The 23,090-nt window shown below is 46.6% G+C and overlaps 1 protein-coding gene across 4 annotated transcripts; it reads left to right on the top strand.

Annotated features, from left to right (window-relative positions):
* Positions 1–9,482: 9,482 nt before the first annotated feature.
* Positions 9,483–22,630, top strand: C1QTNF8 (C1q and TNF related 8). 4 transcript variants are annotated; one of them, XM_081170224.1, is made up of 5 exons: positions 9,483–9,823; positions 14,679–14,949; positions 16,804–16,896; positions 19,241–19,478; positions 21,388–22,630. In XM_081170224.1, exons 3-5 carry the CDS (start codon positions 16,864–16,866, stop codon positions 21,933–21,935), a joined length of 819 nt encoding a protein of 272 aa, XP_081026350.1. In that variant the 5' UTR covers positions 9,483–9,823; positions 14,679–14,949; positions 16,804–16,863; the 3' UTR covers positions 21,936–22,630. The 4 variants fall into 4 exon arrangements, with proteins under 4 accessions (XP_081026350.1, XP_081026352.1, XP_081026353.1 ...); XM_081170226.1 differs by having other exon boundaries at positions 14,608–14,949; XM_081170227.1 differs by lacking the exon at positions 14,679–14,949.
* Positions 22,631–23,090: the final 460 nt, after the last annotated feature.

The following is a 23,090-nucleotide window of genomic DNA, read 5'->3' as shown; positions in this document are numbered from 1 at the left end:
ATTTGATATCCCGCTTTATCACTACCCTAGGGAGTCTCAAAGCGGCTAACATTCTCCTTTCCCTTCCTCCCCCACAACAAACACTCTGTGAGGTGAGTGAGGCTGAGAGACTTCAGAGAAGTGTGACTGGCCCAAGGTCACCCAGCAGCTGCATGTGGAGGAGCAGGGAATCGAACCCAGTTCACCAGATTACGAGTCCACTGCTCTTAACCACTACACCACACTGGCTCTCAGGTCTCAGGCTCAAACCCAGCATCTCAAGATATGGCTGGGAGACACTTGTTATTTTGGAGAGTTGCTGCCAGTAAGTGGAGCTGCATGGACCATTGCTCTGACTCGATATAAAGGCACTTCCTCCGTTTCTTAGTACTGTCCCTGTAAGTTAGCTGGAGTGTTTCAAGAGGCCATTTCACACAGATCTGTCCTTAGTACACAGGCACATAAATAGCTTGTTAGTCTTTAAAACAGGGGGAGCTTTAATCAAACATTGCTCCTTGGCGTGTGTGCAATCATGGATCAATAAAGCTGATTGCCTTTTGGCATAGATAGAGGGAGCTGTCATGATGAGCTGTTGAATTACCATCATCAACTAGGGTTGCCATATTTAAAGCAGTGAAAATCTGGACAGAAACGTTGTTCAGCTTTTTTTGGTGACATCACAAAGTAGGACCAGATTACTCTCCCAACCGGTGGAGCGTGAGACTCTTAGAAGAAGAAGAAGAAGAAGAAGAGTTTGGATTTGATATCCCGCCTTTCACTTCCCTTCAGGAGTCTCAAAGCGGCTAACAATCTCCTTTCCCTTCCTCCCCCACAACAAACACTCTGTGAGGTGAGTGGGGCTGAGAGACTTCAAAGAAGTGTGACTGGCCCAAGGTCACCCAGCAGCTGCATGTGGAGGAGCGGAGACGCGAACCCGGTTACCCAGATTACGTGACTACCGCTCTTAACCACTACACCACACTGGCTCTTAATCATAGGGTTGTGGGTTTGAGCTCCACGTTGAGCAAAAAGATTTCTGCATTTGAGGGGGCTGGACTAGAAGACCCTCATGGGTCCCTTCCAACTTTGCAATTCTATGATTCTTTTGGGTTTCCATCAGCTAGCATTCAGAAGCATTGTTGCCTCAAACAGCTGGAGGTCTCTGCGTAAAAGATTTTTTGGAAAAACATAATGGTTTTGTATTGAATTATTGAGAATACTACATGAAACAATCCTAAATGCTGTCTTAGGGTCCATGTGTGTGGATTTACCCAAAACACACACAAAATACATTAGCCACAACCACTCCCCTCTTCAGAGCCTGGGAAGGGAGATGAACCCTGAAGCTTGATAATTGTGTTGTTGTTGTTGTTTAGTTGTTTAGTCGTGTCCGACTCTTCGTGACCCCATGGACCAGAGCATGCCAGACACTCCTGTCTTCCACTGCCTCCCGCAGTTTGGTCAAATGATCATTGTAGCAACTCACAATAACCAAATTTTAACAGGGATGAAGATGTCCCCCAAAGGCTTAAAGAGGACCAACATTTAGCAGACAAGCAGCTACAGGAAAAAGGGAACCGTGTCTGGTCAACAGTGAGCCTCTGCTGACTTTGCCCAAAGTTTTTCCATTTCCCGCTCCTTCACTCTGCTAGGGTGTGGCTCTGATCAGGCGCTGACAACTCACAGAGCAGACATTTCAGCTGGTCCTGTGGTTGGCGTCTATATTTATCCTCCAGCGATGGCTTAGTCAGCTGTTTTGGAAGACAGGGCAGAACGCTGGTGCCTTGGCAGAGAGTTGGAAACTTCCACGCCAACAATGAGTGTGCCCTTGGAGAAAGCCGTTTTGAATGCTCTTGGGTGATGTCTGTCTTTGTGCTTGTGTGTACATGCTTGGTTAGGGCAGGGGTGGGGAAGCTGTGGACCTCCAGATGTTCTTGGACTCTACCCCCACCAGCCCCTGACAGCAGGACAAAGCCCCAGACCAACGGTTGGAGGTAGTTCAAAATAGCTGGAGGGTGCCGGGTTGGCAAAGACTTGTTTATGCAGTAGGGCTTGGGTGCCATCCTGATGCTGTCGAACCACATCTCCCATCATCCCTGACCATTGACCATGCTGTCTGCAGTGCTAGAAGTTGTAGTCCAACAGCATTTGGGACTCCATTGCAGGGGGTTGGAGTAGATGAGCGTCGGGGTCTCTTCAAACTCTACAATTTGATGAGTCTATTATTCCTATCTGGAGGCTCTTTTGCCTCCTGGCTCCGGAGGAAGATGGCTAGGCTGGCAAAGCAAATGTTCCAGTCCTGTGTACCTTTGAGTTCTTTTTTAAAAAGCAAACAAGTGATTATTATTTTTTTTGAATTTGCTGTGTGCTGAAAAAGACAGCATGTATGTGTTTGCTGAGGCCTCCCTCCTCCAAGAGGCTTCCAACAAGGGGGAAAGCCAAGCCTCGTAAATCTACTGGGCAGACCAAAACATTTCCCTTCCTTGAATGCGGCGATTATGCTTGCAGGTTTTTCGCTGAGACACCTGAGGTTCTGCCATGGCTGTTTAATTTGGAAGGTGAAGGCTTGATGGCAAAAGTGGCTAGAACAAACTTCCGCCCTCCCAAGAGATTTTTTTAAAAAATATTATTTTTTAAAAAGTAAAAGGAAGAGCTTTCAAAAGGTAGAAAAATGAAGAGTTTTGTCTAGACCAGCCTTTTGTAACACAGTCCTCCAGATGTTTAGGACTGCAATTCCCATTAGCCGTGGATGACATGGCTGTTCTGGCTGGGGATGATGGGAGCTGTGGTTCAAAGTGGAGGGCAATGGGTTAAGGAAGCTGGTCTAAGTAGTGCTCAGATTGGGAACTGACTGCTAGGAATGGAAAGATCTGTTAGTTTTGGTTCTCTTGGGTTCTCATTTTTCCAATCTTAACTTCCATTCTCCACTTTTTGCAACAATTTGCAAGGTGTGTGTGTGTGTGTGTGTGTGTGTGTGTGTGTGTGTGTGTAAATTCTTATAAAAATTCATCAGCATTGTAATGTGAATTTCTCCTAATAACCACATTTAACTATGCAGTTTTGATTCATGTACACATTTTTTCAATTTCCTCTAATACAATGCATTTTTGTCTGCCATTTTCACCAATATATTCTTTTTATGCACAATTTCCCTTAATATACAATTTTTTGGGGGTAAATGTTTGGTTGGTGAACTGCATAGCAAAATTAGGATCAGGGAAAGTTTCAAAGGATAACGTCAGTTTGCAGATGGTTTCAGAAAGTGCAAATTTGATAGATTTGGCTTTAAATATGAGCTGAATTGAATATTCCCTGATCCCTTCCGACTTGTGCCGAGCAGGGCTATACTGCAAAACACCTGAAAAGCACCATGTTGCAGTGACTCCACTAGGAAGAGAGGTTGCAGCATCTCAGACTTTTTAGTTTAGAGAAAATGGAGGTGAGATAAGATTATAAAACTGTGCATGGGGAGCAGAAAGTGGGTGGAAAAAAGTTTCCAGAACTGATAGGCATCCAATGAAGCTGCAGGTTGGAAGATTCAGGACAGATAAAACTATAAAGCATATTTAAACTATGGAACTTTCTCCCACAGGAAGCAGGGATGGCCGCCAAGCTGGATGGCTTTGAAAGAGGACTGGACAAATGAATGGAGAAGGCAATCAGCGACTACTGGCCTTGATGGTTAGGTGGAGGCAGTAATGACTCTGCATACCAGCTGCTGGGAACCACAAGAGGGGAGAGTGCTCATGCACTCAGGTCCTGTTTGAAGGGCTCCCCTAAGCATCTGGTTGGCTATTGTGAGAACAGGATGTTGGACTAGATGAAAATCTCCCGACATTGCATTGGCTTCATTGGATGTCCACGAGTTCTAGTGTTTATAATTTGATACCATTGGTTCATGTTTACTCCTGGCAGGTCTCTCCAGTGTCTGGCTGCTTAGAGGAGGTGAGTTATAAGCTTTCTATAATGTTAGTGGTCATTGCGGTCTTGGGAGATGTTCAATGGGGTCAATTCTGGGGTGAGTTCTAATACCTATTTAGTTATTTTGCATATATCTTATAGGACTGCTGTCCAGAAGGGTTGTGTTTTAGGGCATTCCCACCACATGTGGAGGTATGTGCCTCTGGAGGTGCAGCCTCTCCAACATCTTGGTGAGGTTCCTGGGTGTATCAGCGCTAACAAACAAGATGAATTTTAACAGGGAGAAATGTAAAGTATTGCACTTGGGCAAAAAAAATGAGAGGCACTAATACAAGATGGGTGACACCTGGCTTGAGAGCAGTACATGTGAAAAGGATCTAGGAGTCTTGGTTGACCACAAACTTGACATGAGCCAACAGTGTGACGCGGCAGCTAAAAAAGCCAATGCAATTCTGGGCTGCATCAATAGGAGTATAGCATCTAGATCAAGGGAAGTAATAGTGCCACTGTATTCTGCTCTGGTCAGACCTCACCTGGAGTACTGTGTCCAGTTCTGGGCACCACAGTTCAAGAAGGACACTGACAAACTGGAACGTGTCCAGAGGAGGGCAACCAAAATGGTCAAAGGCCTGGAAACGATGCCTTATGAGGAACAGCTAAGGGAGCTGGTCATGTTTAGCCTGGAGAAGAGGAGGTTAAGGGGTGATATGATAGCCATGTTCAAATATATAAAAGGATGTCACATAGAGGAGGGAGAAAGGTTGTTTTCTGCTGCTCCAGAGAAGCGGACACGGAGCAATGGATCCAAACTACAAGAAAGAAGATTCCACCTAAACATTAGGAAGAACTTCCTGACAGTAAGAGCTGTTCAACAGTGGAATTTGCTGCCAAGGAGTGTGGTGGAGTCTCCTACTTTGGAGGTCTTTAAGCAGAGGCTTGACAACCATATGTCAGGAGTGCTCTGATGGTGTTTCCTGCTTGGCAGGGGGTTGGACTCGATGGCCCTTGTGGTCTCTTCCAACTCTATGATTCTATGATTCTAGTTTCTGTGGTGTTAAGTGCCACCTGTAGGTGAGTTTCAGAGTGAGGTCCCTTCTTTTGGCTGATACGGACTTAAAGGGAGTGCGCTGGTCCTGGGGGGAGGTTACTGTGAGGCATGGTCATTGTCCGGTCTTGGGCAAGGGTCTGGAGACAGTCCACAAAAGGCGAAGCGCGGTCCAAAGCAAGAAGCCGGGCGTGGTCGGGAACTCCGGTAGAACAGGTCTGGGTGCTGGCAGAAGCAGGTTTCCAACGACGTTGCTCCCACAACCTGGGACTGGGCTGACTGGCCTTTATCTCCTCTGAGGCCAGGGGCGGTCCCGGCCCACAGGTGACCCGCCTCTCCTGGCCTTAAGGCGAGCACTCCTCCTGAGAGAACCCAGTTCCCTCCGCCTCTCTGCCCTGAGCCTCTGCAGCTCAGGAGAGGCTGGAGGGTTACTGGACCCAGGGGCAGCTTCACCTTCCCCTGACAGGGCTGAGAGAGGCGCACCTGCAGGCAATGGGCCCTCAATCACCTCCGGAGCCAGAGTGGATGCATCTGGTGTTTGCTCCTGAGGATCCAGCACAGGTGAGGGCCCTTCAGATTCAAGCCCCTGCCCCAGCTCAGCCAGCCTTGGAGGCGGGGACTCCTGTGCAGGCTGGGATTCTTCCAGTTCAGCCTCTGAATTGGATTCCCAGGCCATCACAGGGAGGTTTAGACCACATTCTAGTCCACTGGGTTAGGTTAATTTCATAGCCTATGTTGTTCTCCCATTGTTCTTTGATCACGTCAAGGGCATTTGTGGGATTTTGAAGCAGTATTTTGTATATTATGGATACTATCCCTTTACTGTGTACCTCTGCTGCCAGGGGAAGGTTTTCAAAGGTGGTCAAGGGCCTAGTGACTGCTACTACTCACCTTTTTTCTAAGTGAAGAGGCCCCAAAGGCTGAAGCCTTTTCTCATAGGGGAATTACTCCATTCCCTTGATGTTCCTGGTTGTCTGTGGAACCTGTTTGCAAAGTGCCCGGTACCAAGATGGTGTTGTAGATCACTTCCTGTGGATGGCCTTTCCATTGCTCTGCTGCCTGCATTTCTTTGTTCCAAAGTTCACAGCAAACTTCTCAATGTGGTGCATGGATCAATTTGCTTGTACATCGTAGCGGCAGCAGGAGGAGATGAATCAGAAGAAGAATGGAGAAGGCATGCACCAAATTACGGTTGTTCTCTTGCTGCTGGAGACTGGACGTTGCAAATCCTCTTCAATTTCTCTCCTGTCAGAGAGTGCTCCGTTTTCCACTCTCTAAAAAATAGATGGCAAAGCTCCACGATCTCCCCCAAAATAGCCTCTCTCTATTTCAACTTGATTGTGCTCATCTTGTAATTGTCACTGTAGCCATGATACTGTGTAAGCCCGCCTGCTGTTTCTATTAAAAAGTGCTATGAAAAGCTCCAGATAGCAGAACTAGACTTCCAATGTTGAAAAGGAATGGGAACAGTAGAGAGGGAGGAGGTGAGACCCGAATATTCTGGCAGTTAGAATAGGGTTGCCATACATCCAGATTTTCCCGGGCATATCTGGAACACTGCAGCTGGCAGCAGTGTTTGGGTGGAAATCGGGAAAATGTACTGGAAAATCCAGATGCATGGCAACCCATGTTGGCAGTGCCATTTTTGCTGAATTTTCCCCAAAACTAGCAATTTTGCAAAAAACAACAACAAAAAACCTCAACAACTTTTCTGTCTGGATTTTCACTGTTTGAAATATGGCATTATTTGAAATATGGCATTATAAGAATCCAGTTTCACCCAGACCCCAAGATTTGCCCTTTTCAGTGTGCTTCTGAATCACTCTGTGCTCTCTCCATTTCAAGTTCTGTTTTGGGTTTTGAGATGCTCCGTATGAAACAAAGCTGGATGTTCTTCATCTGCTATATATGTTGGAAAGTGGTCTGTCTGTCCATCTGTTCTCCATAGGTTTGGCCACCTCTTTAGATGTCATTGCTAAGTTCAGTACAATGGTTCCCAAGCAGGAGGGAGCAGTGATTGTTGATGCTTGGAAGCCGACCACCATTTTGAATCACCATTTTGAATCACTGAAAAGTGACTTTGGCATGACTTTGGCATCTCCACCTTTGGAGATATCACAAAGGTTTGGCACCAGGGTTTCTAAGGAGGGGATGGACATCTTCATTGATATTTGGATGGTGGGCAGCATTTTGAATTGAGCTGGCATACCAAAACATGACTTTGTTATGACTTTGCTGATTTTTGGCCTGATGGGTGCAAACTCATAAATTGTACTACCCATTAAAAAATTAATTCACACAAAATTTTGCCAGGGGAGGGGACAACAGAGGAAGGAGAGCAGAGGAAGACGCAGATGTTATAAATGTGAGCAAATGCAGTTATGTATTCTTAGTCTTTGTGTGAAGATATAAATCTATTTCTTTTTATTGAGAAAGGGCAAATTAGACGAGAAATGATAAAAGTGTTTAAAAATTATGCACGACATAAGTGGAGAAAGGAAAGTTCTTCTCCTTCTTTCATAACAATGGAATTCATGGGCATCGAATGAAGCTGAATGCTGAAAGATTCGGGACAGACAAAAGAAAGGACTTATTCATGCAGTGCATAGTTAAACATAGTTAAACTCACTCCCCCAGGAAGCAGTCATTGCCACCAACTTGGATGGCTTCAAAAGAGAATTGGACAAATTCATGCAGGAGGCGGCTACTAATGACGACTAATCATGATGGCTATGCTCTCTCTGCACAGTCAGAAGCAGTAGGTCTCTGAATATCAGTTGCCAGGAATCATACATGGGCTGTTGTTCCCCAGAGGTTATCCACTTTGAGAACAGAATCCTAGGCCATACGAGTTTGCAGTCTGATGCAGTGGGCTCTTTTTAATATCCTTAGACCAGGGGTCAGCAAACTTTTTCAGCAGAGGGCTGGTCCACTTCCCTCAGACCTTGTGGGGGCCCAGACTATATTTTTGGGGGGAGCGGGGAATGAATGAATTCCTATGCCCCACAAATAACCCAAAGATGCATTTTAAATAAAAGCACACATTCTACTCATGTAAAAACACGCTGATTCCCGGACCATCCGCGGGCCAGATTTAGAAGGCGATTGGGCCAGATCTGGCCCCTGTGCCTTAGTTTGCCTACCCATGCCTTAGACCATTGATTGGTTCATAGAATCATAGAATCATAGAATCATAGAATCCTAGAGTTGGAAGAGACCACAAGGGCCATCGAGTCCAACCCCCTGCCAAGCAGGAAACACCATCAGAGCACTCCTGACATATGGTTGTCAAGCCTCTGCTTAAAGACCTCCAAAGAAGGAGACTCCACCACACTCCTTGGCAGCAAATTCCACTGTCGAACAGCTCTTACTGTCAGGAAGTTCTTCCTAATGTTTAGGTGGAATCTTCTTTCTTGTAGTTTGGATCCATTGCTCCGTGTTCGCTTCTCTGGTTCATCGTGGGCTGGTTTCAGGTTCTTGCTATTTTGTGCGTGGGATTCAATCACCTCCCAGAAAATTCAGGTTGTGCCGCTAAAGCATATTCAGTGCTTTTGCACAAGAACCCTCCCCCCTCCCCTCCAACTTATTGCTGTAAGGAAAGTGACAGCAAAATGCATTAGCCAGGGTAGGGTAACAATAGCCTGATTTGACAACACTCAACCTCCTTGCAGACAAATCAGGCTGAATGTGCAGTAAACAGGTCAAATGGAAGTGACCTACACCAGTATCCTATGCAACTGGCAGATGTTCCTCAAGGAATCCTGATGCTTGAGATCCTTGTTTTTAAACTGGAAGTGTTAAGGATTGAGCATGGGACCTTCGGCATTCAAAGCATAGGCTCTACAGCAGTGGTTCCCACTTACAAAAGTAATGTGGGGTCCCTAGTTTTTCAAAAGTGAAGTCACGGACGCCCCCCCTTACTTTTGAAAATTCTAATATCCCTATGGTAGTTTTTGTTATGTGAATGGTGCTGCAGACCCCCTGGGTGGGTTATGTGGACCCCTCTGGGTGCACAGACAACCAGTTGGGAACCACTGCTCTACAACATGAGGACATAAGAAGAGCCTATTGGAAAAGTCCAATGGCCCATCTAGTCCAGCATCCTGTTGCACCATAGCCAGTTAGAGACCTATGGGAAATCTGCAAGCAAGACCTGAGTCCAACAGCACTCTCCCTTTCTGTGGTTTCCAGCAACAGACATTCAGAAGCATGCTGTGTAAGGCACAGAGGTAAAGCTATAGGCTTCATGGAATAGATGGCTTGTAGGAGGAGCTCTGAAGGAAGAGCAAGAGAAAGCAAGCGATGTCTTCTTGGGGCAAAAGGCTACAGCTGACCTGAATCCTACACTTAAAGTTCATAGAATGTATATTCTCAGCTCAGTGCTGATCTGAGACTCCAAAGCACGTTGCATGGTTGGAAAGTTCACTCCCTTGCCAAAGCCGAGAACATCTGTCGATCACATTAATAAATTCTTTTGGGAGGAAAAGTGGCCTTCTAAGTGATTCTAGTTCTCAAAGGAAAATGAATTCCATGTGTCTCCCCCTTATCCATTTGGATGCAGAAGACATTGGTCTGGTTAAGTTTTCAGCCTCCTTTTAACCTGAAGATGCAGAAGCTGAACCCACAACATTGTATTGGATGTGTGTGCAAGCAACTCCAAGAAAATCTTCCTGAGAGCCGCTGGCCATGTGAGGCCACAGAGTTTCATAAGGAGTTGGCTTGCTACCCAGTGTTTCGTTTGGATACCAGGAAGGGAGCTTCTAACGGCGGGAGAAACCACAAGTCTGATCCCTGAATGAACAAGGGAGCACTCAGATCTCCAGGCTGAGCAAAGGGCAGCTAGGAAGCTGAGGAGAAAGGAGTTTTTGAGTCACAAAGGTAAGTTGTGTGACACCCGAAGTAGTGATATGCAACAGAATGAAAGCTTATGCCAAGGAATTCATAGGGGTGGCAAACGGAGAAGGTCACCAGTTTGGTTGCTCAAGTTTTTGAGTTTGAAGTGTTACAGCGGATTGGGGGAGAAATTGATCTGTTACTAGGATCGGGGGAGAAATTTGACTCTGTTCCCAATTCAATGAGAAACTAGCTAATTCATACTTCTTGAACCAATATGCGAACCAAGATATAATTCTTTGAAATGCACTTTTATCCAAATTTTGTGATGTAGTGGTCCAATCAAACAATGTGTACAGCCATGCATATATTAGAGGAAAGCGTGCCTAAAAATGCATATATTGGTGAAAATAACATACAAAAATGCGTTATAGTAGGGGATGTTGCCTGCAACAAAGTGTGCCTTGGTCAAAAATGGATAGAAAAAAATGTGTATTTTAAGGAAAAATATGCACTCAAATGCTGACGAATTTTCATGAGAGTTTTTTCAAACTGCTGTGGAAAGGGGGGGGGGAAACTGAATTTAAGATTGGAAAAATGAGAAACCAAGAGAAGCTGAAATGAACAGATTTGTTCATCCCTGTGACCTGTCAGTGGGGTAATTGTGGCAGTGGTGATGTCTTTCCTGGATTGATCTGGACAGAGGTGCAAAAATGGGCATATAATCCAGGTGATTTATTCATGGAAGATTACATTGTTATGATATTTTCCTTTCTATATGGAATAGCTAAGCATGTTTTCAAGACATGAAATGAAACCCCCTAATATCACAATTTTTCTTTTCAATTTCCCCCGATATGTGCATTTTTGCACACATTGCTTGGCTGAAGAACTGCGCTGCAAAATTGAGAGAAGTGTGAATTCTGAAGCATGGTTGAGTTTCAATTCACATTTCGTTTGGGAGAGTGCAAATTATGTAGGCTTGCCTTTAAATGTGAACTGTACTGAATGTCTTCCCCCATCCCTACTCCTGACATGAACGGGGGTGGGAGATGAAGGAAGAAGGCAGATTCCACCCTGGGGCCTCTTCTTGCTGATCCCTATATACTACATCAGCCACTTTGCTCCCTATATACTACATCAGCCCTTTGCCAAAGACAAGATTGGATCAAGAAGGATTTGGGACGGTTGCATCATAGATAGGTAGGGCGAAGTCTGCTGGGTTTTCCCCACCCTCTACTGTGCAGCAGAAAGCCTGTCTGGATCAGCTGAGCAACCATTGATGGAATTGGTTTCCTGCCTCATTACATCAAAGCTGCATAGACTGGTGCCGGGTTCCTGTTGCGTCTGTCTGCGGCTCTCGTCGCAGCAAGCCTCCCCTGCACTGGGTGGTGATATCGACTTTCATGATCAATGCCATGCTAATGCAGTCACACGAAAAGAGCAGCCCTGGGCAGGGAGGGGAGGCTCTCTGCTGAATTCTTCTGAACTGCTGTTGGCAAGGATTCCACAGGTGCCACCCTCACCCTCTGAGCCAGGAGCACTGACCTGTTGTTGCAGATATCAGAGTAGTATAGCGCTCTGGTAGAAGGAGGGAAAGCTCTTTTACCCAAGAGTACCATAATGTCCTGTCCCCTCTAGTCCTAGATGCATGGCTTTCTGCTATAGGGTTGCCTGATTCCAAGCAGTGAAAATCCAGAGGGAAAAGTTGCTGAGCTTTTGGAGCTATTTTTAAAAATGGAAATTCGGGAAAAACGGCACTGTTCGGATTTTCCTGGACATTTTGCCAGTTTCTGCCAGGACACTGCTGCTGACTGCATTATTCCAGATATGTTCGGGAAATTCCGGACGTATGGCAACCCTACTTTATGCTGTAGGGCCAAGAGAAGGAGTATCATGACGCGAACATGAAAAACACTCTGAGGACATGCAGAGTACCTTGTCCTTGCCAATGGGGAGAGGTGGAGGAATCTATCAATTTCAGTTTCTCACTTTCTCCTTTTTCCAATTTTTTCCCCAACCTCCCTTTTCCAGTTCAGTTCTCTGCATTTGTGTGTGTGTTCCTTAAGCATTGTCTGCATTGTAGGAAATACTGTATTTTTCGCTCCATAAGACACACCTGACCATAAGACTCACCTAGTTTTCAGAGGAGGAAAGGGGGAAAGCCCTGTTTTGGGGGGATCAGCTCACAGTTGTGCAGCTTCTTTTGCAAAGGGGAAGAGCCCCCATTTTTTGAGGGGGAAAATTCTGTTTTTATAGGGGCCAGGGCTGGAAAGGGAGCCAGCGACTGACCACACATTCGCTCCATAAGATGCACAGACATTTCCCCTTACTTCTTAGGAGGAAAAAAGCGCGTCTTATGGAGCAAAAAATACGGTAATTTGCCTAATACATTTTTTTTCCAGGACATTTGTCCAAACACAATGCATTAAAAAAAAAATTGTTATAGATTTGGGGGGGGGCACCCCGCTTAAACTCTAGAAATTAATAAATGATAGGATTTTGATTATTTGGAGTATAGAAGGGAAGATTGGAAGCCAGTGGAAAAATACAGGCTAAGCTTCCTTTCCAAGCCAGGGCCTCACTTGGGATAGAGGCATTAACATGACAAAAGGTGTTGATGGCCCACTGGAAAGGAATTCTTGGGCCTGGGCGGACAAAGGTTGCCATGGTGATGTGGTGTGTGTTTGAGGTGTCAGGAAAAGAGATGCATTAGAGCAAAGGGTGCTGGGAAGAAGAAGGGAGAGGACAGACAGAGATCCATCTTGGGTGGGAAGGCTGAAGGCTGGCTGGGAGAGATGCCTTTGCCTCCAGTGCTGCACTGCTGTAGGGGACAAGGTCTGCTGGAAATGACCAATCTGTAAGAGCTGGACTCCCTCCATGCAGACTGAAGGTGTAAATAGGCAAATAAACCATATTTCTTAAAGCTATGATAGCTGCCTCTGGGTGGGCGCCTGGATGGAACCCCCTGGAACCTTGCTACTGCTCGGCAGAGAGTGGGGGTGGCACCCAACTTCTGTAACAATATGCTATTTTCACAAATGTATGCATTCTTATGCACACGTTCCTCTAATATATGCAACTTTGCAGACATTCGAGGAAAATTAAAGCAAATCTGACTTTGCATCAAATTATTAAACCTGACTTTGCATCCACTTTCCCCTACTAGGAAAAGAACAAAAAGTGAGGGATCATTGCTAGCCAATACTTTTGGCTGGAAACGGTATGAAACCCAGGTTTCCCCTTTGCCAGGAACATAACTGTAATGGAAACAGCTCTGCTTCTGACTCAATGGCAATTAAAAAAAACAACTTAATGTGTTGAGATGATGATTCAGCTCTCCGTTTCAGCCCAAGACAGCCCACTAGGGTTGCCACCCTGCCTTCTGGTAGGGCTCCTGTGCTATTAACAGCTGCACGACAGGCAGAAATTCAACAGGCAAAGCTTTCCCCAAGGAGAAGATATCTACTTGTGCTATGACTGTTGACAGTGCAGGATCCCTTGCCTGATGATGAAGGAAACTTACATTATCTTCAGAAGGGGAAATATTTCCTTTCTGGATGTTCACACTGTTGCCTCAGCAGAGAATAGAACAGATATGCATAACAAACATTTAGCAGGGGAAAATGCTCATTTTCTTGCCATGCTAAGATTCACCTGCTGATTTTGGTCAGCTGGCAACCATATTTATGAAGGGGGTCTGTTCACGGGGCAAAATGGGTCTGCAGCCCCCTGGAGCCTTTGTGAACTCACGCAAACAGGCTTTCCAGTGTGGCTGCCCCTGTTCTGTGGAGATACAACAGGCACCCACTGTCTGCACTTTCTGGAAACAACTGAAGAGTGGCTGGGGCAGGGTGCTACTACTGCTACTAATTCTGTTCTGATAAGCTTTCCTAGCTGGATGAATGGGTCTCTATCATGGGCATCCTTTGGTACCTGTCTGTCTGTCTAAGTGTCTGTCTGTCTATCTATCTATCTATCTAAGTGTGGTGTATTAGTTAGCATTAGAGTGTCAGACCAGGATTTGAGAGACCAGGGTTCAAATCCCTCCTCGGCCATGTAGCTCACTGGGTGACCTTGGGCCAGTTGCTGCCTCTCAGCCAAACCTACCTCACAGGGGTGTTGTGGGGATTAAATGAAGAGGAGGAAATCATGTCTTCTACCTTGAGCCGCATGGAAAAAGAGCAGGAATGTAAGGGCAACACACACACATTTCTGTTGTTTTTTGTGTTCTTTTTATCATTTTTATTGTACATCACCTTGAGATGCATTGTGGAAGGCGATTAATAAGAAAATAATCATAATACATACTACTATTATGACTATTATTAATTATTAGTATTTTGCATGCTTAATGCCACATCTTAATTTGGCCCTCAGGCAAAACCTGGCCATTCATTGCATGTATAGAACTGCTGTTTCTGTTTTTATTGTGTAAATCACTTTGAGACACCTGAGTGCAAAAATACGACTAATAAAGAAAGATAATTATACATTACAATGTATGTCACAATAATGCAGGAAATCTGTGCCTTTTCCATTTCTACACCCTCTTTTTCCATGCCTTCCTATATATACACCTTAAAATACCAGGCTGTCCTTATACAGCCCCTTCGGGAGGATTTCTAGTGTCTCATTATGACCCTAGCTTAGCATGAAGACATACAGTTGGGAAGGTGAAAAGTGAGCTTAATAGTTGCATGGTGTGTGTGTGTGTTTGTGTGTAATAAAAATGGGCAGCTGCAGCCACCAGTTCCCCAAAATCCTTGAACCACCACTTGTTTTGGCTACTAACACTATCAAAATGTCTCAAAAACATTTGGCGGCAGAGGGTCTTATATCAGCGGGATGTTCCCAGAAGCAGCAGAAAACACTGTAAACACTTTGACCATTGTTGTAGCTGCACTTCTTTTCTGAAGTCAAAGCTTCCTTGCTGAAATCTCCATCCCTTTTCGTGACTCCAACAACACGGTGCTAGAGAACCAATGCCAGCCCCTGCTGTCTGCCCAAACGCACAGAGGAAAGCGACCCCAGTCCATGGGAAGCTCTGAAGCCAAGAGGAAGACGGAGTGAAGGAGACAGCTCTGTTTCCTCTGGAGGGGTGGCGGTGATGTCACTTCCTCCCCATCAGTCCTAAAGAAGAACCTTCAGATCTCCCATACCACAGCAAGGTAACATGGGTGGCCGATGGGCGTTGTAGTTCAGAAGGTCCTGGAAGGGCACTATGTTGGGGGGAAAGGGGAGGAGCCCTCATGTCTCCTTACCAATGCCACAGCTGCCCCTGTCCACTGGCCGGGAGAAATTGGGCGCCCTTGGGGTCAAAACAGAAGCCATGATGGCTTTAGACATTCTGGAGCTTTCCTGGGAAAATTGGGACTGTTGAAGTGTATTCCCTTGCCAGAAACCCTGGAGAGCTGTTGCCAGTCAGTGTAGGAAATCCTGAGCAAGTTGGACCAATGGCCTGACTTGGCATAAAGTGGATTAGGTACTTTGTTCCTAAGAACAGGAGTCACTATGACAAAAGAGAAGTACTTGCCAGTTTCAAATTAACACCACTATTGATTTTAGAACAACCCCGTTGTGTTTCCTGACTTTGCAATGAAAAAGCTCCCATAATCTTCAAGCCAGCAATTGGTCTGTTTCCCTTTTCCTCCACTTCAAAGATAAGGATTTCTTCTCAATAACATGACCAGCTTTGAATACTCCCAGAGAAATGTAATCTCGGTCTTGCCTTTTCGAAAGCAGAACGGCCCCTGGCCATCAGCTTAGCTCTTTAACTCCATCTCCAAGCCTTTCTTTGACTCTTTCTTGTGCCAAGGGGAGAGAGACCTTAGGATTCATTTGCTGGATCAGGTGCCTAAAGGTGCCCCAGTTTTTGCCATAGTAAGCTGCCTTGTAACAAGTCAGACCCTCGCTCTTTCTCAATATTATGGGTTTGAGTTTTTTGCTTTTGTTTTTTTCATGTATGTTGTGCTTTTGTATTATATTTTTCTCTTGTGAACCACCCTGAGATTTGTGGATGAAGGGCAGTATACAAATTTTAATAATAATAATAATAATAATAATAATAATAATAATAATACCCTAAGATCTTGGATGTGATGCCATTGCACTCTGAGTTTCCCCATCCCTGAACGTAGCAGACCAATGAAAAGAGATGGAGGTGAGAAAACTCATAATGGAAAGACGTCCTGTCAAGTACTCTCGTTAATAAATGCAACAGAGAAGAGGACATTTGGGGCTTCTCTTTCTGATGGTAGCAACACATCAGCCACAATGCCTTGCTTGGACTTCCATAGGAAAAAAGTACCCAAAAGTATGAAGTTGCAATTATGTCCCTATATTCAGCTATGAAATATTGTGGGGCATGTGTGCAGTATTCTTATTTCCTTATTTCAGATCAGGAAGCAGAGTCTGAAAAAAGGGTGGTTTTTTTAAGATAGCGGGGGGGGGGGAAGGGGTACCAACCTTTCGGATTTTTGAGCAAGTGCCATGGGGGCCACACAGCTCTTATAACTTCCACTATAATTTATCTGAGACATGGAAAGAGGACCACTTTCCCAACTTCCTCCTCTATGTGCTTTTCAAGAAAGAAAAAGGTAGCCACCCTCAAGCAGGAAGTCAGTGAGTTTTGCTCAAACATGGGTGCCAGAAAAGAAATCGGGGTGCCAGTGTGCCATGTTGGTGACTCTTGGTTCAAGGTCACCTGGAGAGCCAGTGTGGTGTAGTGGTTAGGAGCGGTAGACTCGTAATCTGAACTGGGTTCACTTCCCTGCTCCTCCACATGCAGCTGCTGGGTGACCTTGGGCTAGTCACACTTCTTTGAAGTCTCTTAGCTCCACTCACCTCACAGAGTGTTTGTTGTGGGGGAGGAAGGGAAAGGAGAATGTTAGCCGCTTTGAGACTCCTTCGGGTAGTGATAAACCAGGATATCAAATCCAAACTCTTCTTCTTTTTCTACTGGAGGTGAAATTTGAATGGGGGACTTAACAGGCTCCCAATATGAATTGATGGTTTTTTCTCAGTTTCTCTAGGACACCCTCTCATAAAACTGCAAGGACAGCCAAGCTTTTGGATTGTTAGTAATGCCACAGGGGAAAACGACAAGCTTAAACTGGGTGAGTTCATGGCAAGTAAAAATGACGATCACTTCACCTCTGAAGGATTTGTATCTGCATATAACAGGGACACTGAGAAGCACAGTAAGCTGAGATGTTATCTGTACTAAGCAATGTTTGTTTGGGTATGGTGTGAGCATGGTGTGATGTCCTTGAGCTCCAGAAGCTCAAAAAGTAAACCTCAGCAGATGCAAGGCCTGCTTTCTCAAGGAAAGAAACAATATCAAACATCAATTGACCCTCCCAAAAAGGGTAAGAAAACAGGCAGATGGGGACTGGTTGAAGACAGGCTGAGACTGGTGGGGCAGTGTCCCTATTTGGCCCCATGGACCAGTCTCCACACATAATTCCACATAATGATTTGAACTCACAAGCCAAATCTTTGACTACAGGTGTCTAGTGTATTCCTGCTAATGTCCCATGTTTAGCAGGTGATCCTTCAAATCTTTGCTGTTCAGGAGGAAGTGGGGGAAACTAAACACAGTGACTTCAGGACTAATAGAAGGTGTCTTTATTTTCCACAACAACCTAATAAGCCAAAATATGTGTCTCAGACCCCAGGATGCTTCCTTTCACCCATCACTCTTTTTACTACCCTGCATCGTTGAAGCACCTGTCATGGTGAGCAAATAGGGCTTTGATCGGTTTTTGCCATGTTCAGACACTGCAGGCCCACTGCACTCATCCATCATTTTATATACAGGTAGCTACAGCAGATAAATGAGACTGTGGGGTGGATGTTTCTCTGGCAAAATAGTTAATAATAGATTTGATGCATTTTCTCTTTTCCTACCGATCTTCTTCAGCTGCATGCGAAGCAAAGGCGTCAGAAAACCTTAAAAAAAAAAAAGAGAGAGAGAGTCCTGAGCTGAAAAAGGATCAGGCGTGTTGTGGAAGAAAATAAGTTAAAGCTGTGCTTTTTTTCTGGGGATACACATGACCCTAAACATTTTGTGAATCTTTGTACTTTTGTCCATTTACAGTGGTACCCCGCAAGACGAACGCCTCGCGAGACGAAAAACTCGCAAAACGAAAGGTTTTTTCGTTTTCGAGTTGCCTCGCAAGACGAATTTCCCCATGGGCTTGCTTCGCAAAACGAAGCTTGCCCCGGGGACAGCGGGTCTTCTCTTTTGAAGCAAGGGGCGGCGGGGAGAAGCGATCTTCTCCCCGCAGCCCCAGGTCCGGGGACAGCGGGAAGCGCTTCCCGCTGCCCCCGGACCTCTTTTGAAGCAAGGGGCTGCGGGGAGATCGCTTCTCCCCACCACCCCTTGCTTCAAAAGAGGTCCTGGGACAGCGGGAAGCGCTTCCCGCTGCCCCCGGACCTCTTTTGAAGCAAGGGGCTGCGGGGAGATCGCTTCTCCCGGTGCTCCGAAGCGGGGCGGGGGGGAGGGAACACCTGCCCCCACCGCCCGGCTTCGGAACGCTGCTCCGAAGCGGGGCGGGGGGGGAGGGAACACCTGCCCCAGCCGCCCCGCTTCGGAACGCTGCTCCGAAGCGGGGCGGGGGGGAGGGAACACCTGCCCCCACCGCCCGGCTTCGGAACGCTGCTCCGAAGCGGGGCGGGGGGGGAGGGAACACCTGCCCCAGCCGCCCCAGCTTCGGAACGCTGCTCTGAAGCGGGGCGGGGGGGAGGGAACACCTGCCCCCACCGCCCCGCTTCGGAACGCTGCTCCGAAGCGGGGCGGGGGGGGGGAGGGAACACCTGCCCCAGCTGCCCCACTTCGGAACGCTGCTCCGAAGCGGGGCGGGGGGGAGGGAACACCTGCCCCCACCGCCCGGCTTCGGAACGCTGCTCCGAAGCGGGGCGGGGGGGAGGGTCTGAAGGCGGTTTCCCTAGGAACGCATTAATTGATTTTCAATGCATTCCTATGGGAAACCGTGCATCGCAAGATGAAAAACTCGCAAGACGAAGAGACTTGCGGAACGAATTAATTTCGTCTTGCGAGGCACCACTGTACTGTGTTTATTTTTCTTCAGTTTGAACTATAAAATGGTGATTTTCTTGAGTACCCCTAAACATTTTGTTTAGAAAAAAGCACTAAATTAAAGCAACAGTTTTTTGTTGAGTTGGAAAAGCTTCAGAAAAGGGCAACCAAAATAACCCCGCAGTTTTTAAGCAGCAGACAATGGAGATACAAAAAGGCTGCCAAAGGAGCACAACATAAAAAAATTAAAATTAGCCATAAATTCAGAAGACAGCCAGGAAAAAACCACCACCACCAGTTGTTGTTGTTGTTGGTGGGGTCCCTGATTCAGCAAGACACCTGCAATGCAAGGGTAAGTTAGGTGGCCCTGAGTCCCTTCCCTCTCCCTGGAAAACATTTCTTCCTTCTCATTTGGCTAGTCCAAGATGAGGGTGCCCCTTCTCCTGCTCCTGGCTTCTTCTCTGCATGCCACAAGACTACTGGGTGAAAAGGCCTTCCCAAAGAGAGAGGCCCGGAGGGTTTCATCATGTGTGCGATGCTGCGGGCCAGCTGAGCAGCCCAGCTCCATCACCGCTTCCCGCTACACTCGGATGACCAGCGACTCCGTCTATGCCATGCCCAGGATCCAGCCCACCATCAACATCACAATCTTGAAAGGTAAGCAGCCGTCCAAGGTTAGTCCTTCTTCCCTGCAACAGTCGCTTCACGTGGGCACATTTACCACTCAATGTCTGCAGCATCCAGCAATGAAGCTAGTGTGTGTGAATAGCATTCAGAAACCATAGATATTGATTATTTATTGATTTGCAACATACTTTTTTTAAAAAAACCCTGCTTTTCAACATCCCCATCTCCCCACCAAAGGCTTATGAATGTCAATAATGTCAATGATGACGGTCCTTACCCTCCGTCTTATAACTGAAAAGACACAGCACAAAAGGAAAAAGGCTTTGGAGGGAGGAGGCGGGAGAAAGCAAACCCAGGCACTGTTTCTTAGTTACAGAGTTCTCATAATGACCAGCTGGAAAGGAAAAGCACTCAACCTCATTTTAAATGTACTCTTTTTTCACTGGAACAAATTCACACATTCAGCTGCAAACAATTCAGTGCTGACTAATCTGGTGATGGATGGACGTTCCTGTAGGGGCCGTCCTCATGACTTAGCTACCTTTACCTTCATCCCTTAATTCCGTCTCCCAGCTGAACAACGTTTATGTATTTACCTAAAAGTATTTTCCTTACGGGACGTGGGTGGCACTGTGGGTTAAACCACAGAGCCTAGGACTTGCCGATCAGAAGGTCGGCGGCTCAAATCCCCGTGACGGGGTGAGCTCCCGTTGCTCAGTCCCTGCTCCTGCCAACCTAGCAGTTCGAAAGCACGGCATGTGCAAGTAGATAAATAGGGACCGCTTTGGCAGGAAGGTAAACGGCGTTTCCGTGTGCTGCTCTGGTTCACCAAAAGTGGCTTAGTCATGCTGGCCACATGACCTGGAAGCTGTCTGCGGACAAACGCCGGCTCCCTCGGCCTATAGAGCGAGATGAGCGCGCAACCCCAGAGTCGGTCACGACTGGACCTAATGGTCAGGGTTCCCTTTACCTTTATTTTCCTTAAGTTGCTTTTTAGGGCTTTGCCCTCACAAAGTGATACACAGCCAAGAGCAAGAGAAATTATCAAGCTATAGTAGTAATGCTGGCTTGGATCCAGAATATTTTAAGGAGCTTTTCTGTAGCACTCAGGCTGATCCCAATCTCAGTAAAAGATAGCATTGAAGAGGGATATATGCAGAGCTCAACTACGAGGCCTGCAGAGATCTACTGTCTGTGCATGCCAACTTGAGCCATCTCAGCAGTGGGCATCCAGAAGGACCCCAGAAGCAAATATCAGCATGAGGGCATGTATACAGGTAAAGGTGGTCCTTCAAGTAAACTATAGATATGTTTAATACCACTTGTTCAAAATCCATTCGTTATTGGCATCGCCCCTTACTTCACATGTGCCAAAACTGAATTCTAGCTTTGCAAACTGGCTCCTGGATATTAAGAGATTCAGAACGTACTTCTTCACTCAGCGCACAGTTAAACTATGGAATCCACTCCTGCAGGAGGCAGTGGTGGCCACCATCTGGGATGTCTTTAAAAAAGGATTAGACAAATTCATGGAGGTGAAGGTTATCCGTGACTCCTATCCATGATGGCTATACTCTGCCTCCTTTGGCTAAGCCTGCAACACTTCTGAATACTAGTAGCTGAGAAGTGCAGGAGGGGAACGTGAGCTTGTGCTCAGGCTCTGCTTGTGGGTTTCCCATAGGCATCTGGTTGGCCACTCTGAGAACAGGAAGTTGGACTAGATGGGCCATTGGCCTGATCCAGCAGGCTCTTCTTATGTTCTTGCCTGGCCTCCATAGAATCATAGAGTTGGAAGGGATGCAAATGGTCATTTAGTTCAACACCCTGCAATTCAGGAATGCAGTCAAACTTTTGTCCTGGCCAGATACCCCTACCCTCCAGCCCACAACTACATGGCAGATGAGCACTTTCACAACCTGCCCTCTCCTTGTGCCCTCAGGTGAAAAAGGTGAAATGGGAGAGCGAGGAATTTCTGGCCCGGAAGGCAAAGCGGGTGAACGAGGCCTTCGTGGTCATAGCGGCCAGAAAGGGCAAAAGGGCCACATTGGGCTACCAGGCAACTCTTGCAAGCAACATTACGTGGCCTTTTCTGTGGGCCGGCGGAAACCCCTCCACAGTTCTGACTACTACCAGCACGTCACTTTCGACACTGAGTTTGTCAACCTCTATAAACACTTCAACATGTTCACAGGGAAGTTCTTCTGCTATGTGCCGGGGATCTACTTCTTCAACCTCAATGTCCACACCTGGAACTACAAGGAAACCTATCTCCACATCATGAAGAACGACAACGAGGTGGCCATTCTCTACTCGCAGCCCAGCGAGCGGAGTATTATGCAGAGCCAGAGCCTCATGCTCGACCTCCACGAAGGGGATGAGGTTTGGGTGCGGATGTTCAAGCGGGAGAGGGAGAACGGCATCTACAGCGAGGAGTCGGACATCTACATCACCTTCAATGGCCATTTGATTAAGCCGGCCGTAGAGTAATGGGCTCCAGGTCTAACATAGGATAAGTGGTCCCACCTGTTCTCTTGAGGGGGCATGTCCATGAACTGCTTACCTACATGGGGTCCAAGAGAAATGTGGAAGGGTAACCCATGAACAAGTGCTTTGAGGCTTGCTGTTTCCACCAGGGCCTCATCTGCACCGTAAAGCAGTATCATACCACTTGAGACAGCCATGTCTTCTCCCAAGGAATCCTGGGAAGTGCAGCTTGTGGTTGTTGGGAGACCCCTATTCGTCTCCATTAGCTACAGCACCCAGACTTATCAATTTGATTGTCTCACACTTGTTTGTTGTTGTTATTGTTCTGTTTGTTTTATATACTTTAAACTTGATGTAAAAACTTAATTTTTCTTTAAAAAAAGAATATGCGTTTCCTAACACCTTTCAGCCACTTTAACAAAGTACACTTCCCATGATTCTTTGGGGAAAGACATGGCTGTTTAAAGTGCTTTGATACTGCTTTAAATGTATAATGCGGATGGGGCCTAGCAGACCCGGGGCAGGATCTCTGGGCCTTAAATGCAGTGGTGGTGGTGGTGGTGGAATGACATTTGAGATGGTGTTTTGCAGGATCTCCCCCTTTAATATGTGCTTAATGAGATTATGATGGGAACTTTAGGGTTTAGGCTGCTTGCTTAAGCACGTTCACTTAAGAATAAATTAACAATGTGTGAGCATCTGACTGAACTTCTTCACTGACTCAGGTGAGAGAAGTGTTTTGGAAAGGTTTCTGAAAAGTCAGAAGATGGGTGAGGTAAGAGGCTGGCGCTGGTCTTTCTGTGACAGGCCTGGACAGCCTCAGGTTTTGGGGTCTGAATGCAACCCTCTAGGCCTCTCTGCCTGGCCCTTGGCACCCTCTCCTACCCACAGTCCTTCTCAGGCTGCACCACACACTGGTCCTATCCCACCCCCTTCTTGTAGGCCTTATCCTGGCTGGGATATGTCCATGACCCTTGCCCCTCTTGCTTGTCCGCATGGAGGACAGAGAGAGATGCGTATGAAGAAACCTCTGGCAGTCGTGTGGCTGCAGGGTAGCCTTTTCTTTATAAAAGGTAAGATTCACATCCATGGTTCCTCTCACTTTTGCCTCTGGCCCTGTCCACCGCAGGCACACAATGCCTGGAAGGTTGCCCACAA

This window comes from Podarcis bocagei, assembly GCF_964188305.1.
Source record: "Podarcis bocagei genome assembly, chromosome: 14".
Lineage (NCBI taxonomy): Eukaryota > Metazoa > Chordata > Lepidosauria > Squamata > Lacertidae > Podarcis > Podarcis bocagei.
Note: the sequence above shows the minus strand (reverse complement) of the source record. Positions and strands in the feature narration are given on the sequence as shown.

Coding starts and splice junctions, on each gene's coding strand:
- C1QTNF8 (XM_081170227.1), top strand. CDS start 16,864: ATGCCACAGGGGAAAACGACAAGCTTAAACTGG. Junction 16,897..19,240: donor AAACGACAAGCTTAAACTGG/GTGAGTTCATGG, acceptor TCATTTGGCTAG/TCCAAGATGAGGGTGCCCCT. Junction 19,479..21,387: donor CAACATCACAATCTTGAAAG/GTAAGCAGCCGT, acceptor TTGTGCCCTCAG/GTGAAAAAGGTGAAATGGGA.